This window comes from Chlorocebus sabaeus, unplaced genomic scaffold (assembly GCF_047675955.1).
Source record: "Chlorocebus sabaeus isolate Y175 unplaced genomic scaffold, mChlSab1.0.hap1 unalloc_scaffold_362, whole genome shotgun sequence".
Classification (NCBI taxonomy): Eukaryota; Metazoa; Chordata; class Mammalia; order Primates; family Cercopithecidae; genus Chlorocebus; species Chlorocebus sabaeus.
The window spans coordinates 75,513-83,172 of NW_027327662.1; the positions used below are offsets into that span (position 1 = coordinate 75,513).

Sequence of the window (7,660 nt, forward strand, 5' to 3'; positions counted from 1 at the left end):
TTTCTATGTCTCTCTGTGTCTCTGCTTCTCTGACTTTTTCTGTCTCTCTCTCTGTCTCTCTCACTCTCCCTCTCTTTCCCTCTCTCTCTCTGTGTGTTTGTGTGTGTGTGTGTGTCTCACTCTCTTGGTTTCTCACTCTCACTCTCCATCTCGCAGCTCTCTTTGGTTTCACTATGCAAGCTGACTCTCACCACCTTATAATACAGTGGGATTAGCAGGAACCGAGTGGACGCCACAGCCCCCGTGGGCCCGGGAAATCGCAGCTTCGTCATAGCTAAGCCCGCCGCGCTCAGTTTTTCCCACCACCTGGAGGATCTACTCTCCGTTCGTCCTTCCCGACCTCAGACTACAGAGAATACCTGGGGGCGAAGGTCGAGGAAGCCGCGCCCGGAGGCTCCCAGCGCAGCCCCAGAAGGAATCCTGCCGGCAACTAGAAGCTGTGCGCGCAGCGGGGCTCTGCGCCAACAACCGCCGGAGCGGCCGGGCCTGCTGCGAACTTCCGCATCCAGGTGGGGTCTCCACGCCCCAATTCCACCCCGCCCCGCCATCGGCGCTCCCCGCAAGTGCAGGGCTTCCCCCCGCCCAGACGTTCGCGCCCACTCAAGGTCTCCCTCACCCGGCCCGGGAGATGCTCCCCGCGTTCTATCCCGCCCCACCCTGGCGCGCCCCCCAAACGATGTGACCCCCGCCCCCCTGTGGTCTCCCCTCCCCCGGACGCTTCCCCTGCCCCCACCTGTGGCACTCCGGGCATCTCTGAAGTCCCCAACCAGAGCCTTCCAGCCCACCCGCGAGTCTCGAGCACCAGAGACGCGGCCCCACCCGCAGGGACCCCGCCTACCTGTGGCGCTATCCCCACGTCTGCGGCCCACCTCACCGCTAGCACGGCCCCCACCTACGACGACCCCGGCGTAGGTGCTCCTGCCCACTCCCGCACCCCGCCCGCACCTGCCCCTTTCCCTGCACCTAGCCACGCCCCCGCTCCCGCAGCCCCTCCCGTGCGCTCGGGCCCCGCCCGTCACCGCCCATTGGCCCTGGGGCGGGGCGGGGCAGCAGTTCCGACTCCCGCGGGCGCGGGCAGGGTCCACATTGCCTACTGCGCACCGGGACTAGCGGCTCCTCTCGACCTCCTCGCCATGGACACTGACGACTCCCAGGCCCCTAAGGGCTCCTTGCGGAAGTTCCTGGAGCACCTCTCCGGGGCCGGCAAGGCAGTCGGCGTGCTGACCAGAGGCGAGGATGCTCAAGGTGCGCACCTCCCTCCCGGCGGCGAGGGAGGGGCGGACGGAGCCGAGGAGAACAAGGCGAAGGGGATTTGGGGGATGGGGCAGAAGAGGGGGGAAGCGACGGGAGGACGCGGGGAAAGGTGGAGGAGCGATGGGAAGAACCAGGGAGAAGAGCGGGGAAGCGATGGGGAGAACTGGGGAGAAGCCCGTGCCCGGCAGCGGCAGGGGTACCTGCGGGGCGGCATGAGCCAGCAAGGCAGCCCCCGGGTCCTTGCCGGGTGGGGCGGAGGAGGAAGGGACATGGCGGTAGGAACCTCCATCCGGAAGATAGTGAGCTTTCCACCCCCTCCGGTTTATGTTTTAAATTGAGCCTGACAGAGGGGGTCGCCTGGAGGACCCTCGGGAGTCGTTCTGCCTCTGAGCTGTAGGACCCGGCCGGGCTTCCCCTCCGAAGCGTGGGTACAGCGCGATCACTTCCTAAGTGGCCCCCCGCCCTTCAACTCCGCCCCACGCCGCCCCCCAGCATGTCGAGGAAGAAACGGCCGGGTCCCCGCGCGCCTCCTGTCGCCTCGTGCCCCGCGCGGCGTGGGCGGGGTCCTGGCTGCTGCAATGCGGGACGCGGAGGGAGTGCTCTGGGTTCCCGCCTGGCGTCTCCGAGGCGGTCCGGCAGCCCCTTGCGTTTCCGCTGGGAGATTTTAAAAATGGGTTTCCTGCGCTCGCATGTGCTGTTGCCTTTCGGCTCGTGAGAAAACCGAAAACTAAAATGGGTCCCAGGCCCTCCCCGCAGACCTCCGCGGACGAGAAGGACCAGGAAGCGGGGACTCCGGGACGTCAGCGGCGCCGCGGCGCGGGCTCTGGGTTTCCCCTGCCCTGCAATGTGGAAGCGGCTCTCCAGGAGGGACCCGAGTCTGGGTCCACGACGCGGGCGCGCCAGGAGGACATTTAACATTGAAGAGCCGGAGGTGGTGGAGACTGCGCGCCCCAGGCCCCGGGTGCACGTGAGGGCGCCGGTGCCCGGACGGTGGAGCGCCCCAGGCCGCGCAGCCCCTGGCGGGTAGATCGGCGCTTCCCAGGCGAACGCCACCTGGGAGCCTTAGTGATAGCGCGGGCTGGAGACGCGACGCGCCCGGGGCTGGGTTTTGATTTTTATTTTCCCGGTTCCTCCTGCCGCAGATGCGTGGAAAGGCGCGGATGGCGGATTTCCTCCCGTTTCGGGACCGCGCACTGCACAAGGATGGAGCGGGAATGGGCCCCCGCCCTCGGTCCCGGTGACCTTCCCTTCGCCCTTGAGCGCTCGGGGCGGCACGGGTGCTGCATGTTGGGGCGCTGTCAGCGCCGCCCCGCCCGCCGCGAGCGCCTACGTGATGCCCGGCCCGTCGTCTCCATGCGCCCTGGCCCTGACATCCGTACGCCGCGCGCTCCCCGAGCCAGCAGCGCAGCCTCCCTAGGCCCAGCGCCCCCCTCCCCGCGGGACACCCCGGTGGCAGCGCCAGGCCCCGCCCGGCAGCCCGCCCCCCAGCGCCCGGGGAAGTGCTCTGGCGTTAGCGTTCTAGTTAAAGGACCCCAGCATCAGCGTTCCTCCTGCAGGGTTGGGTTCTCAGAGAAAGAAAAGGTGATGCAGCAGAGGATGGGATTGGAGAAATTAGGAGAGTGAAGTGGAAATAGCCTGGCCAGCGTGACTTAAACCGGCCGGGAGATGTGCGAGTACGAATGGAGCCGCCTTGGGGTCCTAATAGGACCCAGAGTGGCTTCTCAGTCAAAGGCCTTCAAAAGCAGAGGGAGCACCTGGAGTGACCTTACCTGGGCCGCGAAAGACAAGAAACCTTTGGTACGGGAAGAGGAACTGACCTCTGGAAGCCACCAGGGCAGGTGGAAGGTCAGGGTTTCAAGGTGATTTTGGAATTTAAGTGCTGTGGGTCCTGCACAGTGGCTCATGCTTGTCATGCGAGTGCTTTCGGAGGCTGAGGCAGGAGGGTCGCTTGAGCCCAGGAGTTCCAGAGCAGCCTGGACCACATAATGAGACTCTGTGTCTACAAAAAATAAAAAAGAAAGAAAAACACATTAAGATGCTGTATGTATTGGGAAGTATTTATGGGTCATTCTTTTGAGCTCCATGTCCAAAAGCTTGCTAAAATGCTTGGGAGTTTGTGTACAGGTACGTGAAATTAGGATACATTGGCAGAATCTCCGTGTTCTCTGTTGCCCTGGTTTTGCCACCTGGGAGGAGTTACACATATTGGAGGTTAGTAAGTCCCCGCCTCTTCTCTTCTGGGGAAAAAGGTACTTTGGAAACCAGTATTATGTGGGAACGTGGCTTGGTTGGTACAGCCTCGGGTTAATGGGAGACAGCTGCTCTCAGCTCTGCAGATGGCATCAAATACGGTGGCCTTGAGCCCACGTGGGTCACACCTGGGCTGTCCCTGGGAAAGCCCGCCATGGCGGGTCGCCTGGGCTTTCTTTCCCTGGCAGAGCCGAAGTCAAAATTTTTTTGTAAACTCTGTAAAGAGCTTTACCCTTCCGAGGTATGATCTTGAACCTGTTGGAGCATTTGGACCCATTTCTTTTAAGGAAGTTCACCTCCAGATGTGCTTAGAGGGCCTGGTCTTAGCTGCCACAGATTTACAAATCCTTTAAGTAAGTTATTCCTCGAGAATTTATCTGTTGTGCCCCCATTCTTTTTGCCATTTTATTCTGATTCTATATTAGTACTTGATTTTCCCTGACATAGAAGACTATTGCCTGTAGCTGGAGGTCAGAGAACACATTCACATTCAAGTATCAATTTCAGGGGAATTATCTGTCAGATGTGAAATTATGGTACAATTCAATATATTAAAATGACCATAGCTACCATTTGTTGAAAATATTTTGTATACTAGGAGCTTTACAATTCTTATCTCCAAGCCTAGATACATGGTCCCAAGAGAGGCATGCCCTCATTTTGGAAGTGGGGAGAAAGACTCACAAAGAAAAATAACTTAGGTAAGGGAGTGAGGTGCATACGCGATTGTGGTAGGAGCAAAACAGATCCTAATTCCAAATATTGTACTCTCCCTTAGACCACGAAGAGTACTTATGTCTGGCTCTGTCACCCAGGCTGGAGTGTAGTGGTGCCGTTACAGCTCACTGCAGCCTCAAACTCCTGGGCTCAAGTGATCCTCCTGCCTCAGCCTTCTGAGTAGCAGGGAAGACAGGAATGCAGCATCATGACCGGCTAATTGTTATTATTATTTGTAGAGACAGGATCTCACTATGCTGCTGAGACTGGTCTTGAACTCCTGGCCTCCTCTAGTGAGCCTCCTGCCTTGGCCTCCCAAAGAGCTGGAATTACAGACCTGAGCCGTCATGTCAGGCCTCCACCATGCTTTTCAGGGGCCTTTCTTGGTGAAGCTCCTTATTCTAGTTAATGCTCAAAAGTGAGCAAAACCCAACTTGCTCAAAATTACGCAGATATTCTTTGGGTGGTTTTGTAAGGGGAACAGAAAATAACTTTTTATAGCGATAGGAGTCAAGGTGGCAAAAATGATATTAAGGCTTAATACCAACGCGATGGGCTGCTTTTCTCCTCCCAGTAGAGTTCATATTATTTAATTATAATATAAAATTGAAAATATCTTTCCTGTATTCCTGACTCCCCAGGCCTTGAATGAAGAAAGTATTTCTCAGGCTGGGTTTTTTTTTTTTTTTTTTTTTTTTTTTTTTTCCTTCTTTGGGTATCTTCTGTCTCAGGCTCTGGGTTTTTGTTTTTTTTTTTTTTTTTTTTCCCCTGCTTCTTTGGGTATCTTCTGTTGTCCCAAGACATATCTGGAAACTTAAATTGATTTTCACCCAACTTAAAATAAGCTCCACAGCTCTGGATCGCGGACTGACCATGACTAAGTACCCACCGCCACATCACGCTGTGCCACACACCAAGAGTGACTCATTGTCTTCGTCACAGGTTGTGGCTTCTGCAGGGCCTGGTACCTGGTGGAGCTGAGTGTACTGGGAAGTCCAGGGGCATTCTTAGGGTGGGCTGGATGCAAAAGTGGCGTCCTTTTTGCCTGTGGTGACGTGAACATCAATACAGTATTTATAGAAAGTTCACAGAAATGTAGTAAGCTTCAACCTTTCCAATCCTAGTGAGAATAGCTAGCGTTTAGTGACTCTGTTATGTGGCAGGCCCTCAGTGATCCTGGGCACTGACTTATCCCCACTTTACACATGAGCAAGGGATGCCCGAGGTGTACCGGCTTCCCTGAGTTCACAGAGCTCCCTGGTGTGGCCAGGCCCTGTGGCTGCTGCAGGGATGTTCAGGGCTGCGTGTAGCTGTGTCTTCACTGGTGTCCATCCTGCGCCCAGCACCACGCCTGGCGCTTGACAGGAACGCAAGCGTTTGCTGCCTGCCTCCCGCCTGGAATCTCCACTGAGGAGCAGGAAACCAGGGGTTCTAGCTGTCTTCTTCATTCATGAAGTCCTTTAGAGGAATTCAACCTTCTCTAATCAAAAGTTTCCAATATCCTCAGGTCAATGCGTATAAACTGTTAAGACTTCAAGATTACAACCTAAAAACCGAAGTCAGAAGTGTGAGGTTTCAATTGACTGGACATGCATTAGGTCAATGACACACATATTTATTGGACACCAGGCTTGAGCCCCACATGGGCACCTTTGGTATCTGAAGCAATATTCCTTGGGTGGTTTTGTGAGGGGAACAGAAAATGACTTTTTATAGCGATAGGAGTCAAGATGGCAAAAATGATATTAAGGCTTAATACCAATGTGATGGGCTGCTTTTCTTCCCCCAGTAGAGTTCATATTATTTAATTATAAGATAAAATTGAAAATCTCCGAAGCAATGCTTCAGAGCCCAGTAGGATGGAAGAGGAAACTGAGAACAGTGCCATTTCTCCTCACACAGCTCCGGCGCCCCTCACCATCCTGTGCACACACATTCTTTGATGGGATCTTTTCAGTGTAAAGTGCAGTAATTAATTTTGCAAAACTTACTGGGTCTGGGAGGCAGATGATGAGTGATGGTGTCACCCCGTCACACAGTGGGAGATTTATATGATGGCATCATTTTCTATGAATGCAGACCACCTTGTGTGCCATACTCGGATGACCCTTCGAAGCTAGACATTTTGTCATCTTTCAAAAGAAGCATGTTTTCCCCCTTGGTTACAGAAAACTAAAAGCTTTTGATACAGGACTCCAACCTTTTATCAGGGAGAATCAGGGCTCTTTAAATAAGCTCGACCAGTCGGATGGGCCGTCAGAAGCAATTAAAATTAGAAAGATGAAGATGCGGTAACAACCTGGTCAGGGCAAATGTCAGGATACCAGATTGCATGTTCACAGTTGCGTTTCTGTTAAGAACGTGCGGGTGAATATGGAACAGAGGGCCATGTGTCAGTAGTTGGGTTGCATTTTATGTTTCTTTTCTACAAGCCCTTTCTGGTGTTGTGTTCGTGTTTATTAGAGAGTAGCTGCCCAGAGGCTGCCGTTTCCCTCCCCACTCCTCCGTTCTCTGCATCTTCACCCCCAACTCCCAGTACTTTGGAATTACAGTCATTGTGCTTGTCAGGATGGAAGAGGCAGCCAGACACATGGCAGATCAGAGCACTGAGAGGCAGAGACTTAATAAGTCCCGCCGTGGCCCCACTGTCTCGAGTGCTGAGATAGGGCCTCGGTGTTTTTCTCTGCAGAATGGAGGCATCACTCAGTCTCTATCTTCTCTCCCTGTCTCTTTCTTCACTCCCCCCTTCCCTAACACACATCCACAGTGAAAGTCTTCAGGAGGCAAAAGAGAAAAGGCTGGACTGTGCTGGGCCCCCCCAACCCCGGGGCCCATTTGCTGTCTTCCCAGCTTCCGTGTGCCCAGAGCCGCCTGGGGGAGCCTTTGGAGGTGCAGATCCTGACTGTGTGGGTCTCAGTGAGGCTCCGACTCTCACGGGGAGGCGCCGGTGCTGCGGGTCCCCCTGGGGGCAGTGCCGCGGTTTGCAAATCCTGCAGATCAGCTTCTCCACTTCTCCAGGTTTCTCCAACATCAGATGCTCCCAGGAGTCCGGTGGGATTGTTTTCTGACTTTGACCAGGATTTTGACGGAGAAGATTCATTAATATAGGACCCCTTGTCTTAATGTACATATGTAAATGATCTGATCTGAAGTTTTCTGAATGGAAAATGATTGAAGGAGTGGCATCCAGTAGCCTCGGGGAGTCATTCCGTCATATCTTTTCAGCTGTGTCTTACTACGATTAAGATTTTGTTTGTGTGTGTGGCGGGGCGGGTGGGGGACGTTGAGATGGAGTCTCGCTCTGTTGCCCAGCCTGGAGTGCAGTGGCTTGATCTGGGCTCACTGCAACCTCTGCCTCCCGGGTTCAAGTGATTTTCCTGTCCCAGTCTCCCAAGTAGTTGGGATTATAGACATGTGCCGCCATGCCCACCTGATTTTT

The 7,660-nt window shown here is 54.8% G+C and overlaps 1 protein-coding gene and 1 long non-coding RNA gene across 2 annotated transcripts in view; one reads left to right on the top strand and one right to left on the bottom strand.

Annotated features, from left to right (window-relative positions):
* Positions 1 to 933, bottom strand: part of LOC140711236 (uncharacterized) — a 57,565-nt gene extending 56,632 nt beyond the window's left edge. Inside the window, exon 1 of the long non-coding RNA XR_012092390.1 lies at positions 839 to 933. This is a non-coding gene — a long non-coding RNA (uncharacterized lncRNA). The remainder of the gene's footprint in view (positions 1 to 838) is intronic.
* LOC140711232 (uncharacterized) lies at positions 231 to 3,288 on the top strand. The gene is made up of 3 exons (XM_073014156.1): positions 231 to 1,245; positions 1,998 to 2,277; positions 2,397 to 3,288. The coding sequence occupies exons 1-3, from the start codon at positions 1,134 to 1,136 to the stop codon at positions 2,875 to 2,877; spliced, it is 873 nt and encodes a 290-aa protein (XP_072870257.1). The 5' UTR covers positions 231 to 1,133; the 3' UTR covers positions 2,878 to 3,288.
* The last annotated feature ends 4,372 nt before the right edge of the window (positions 3,289 to 7,660 follow it).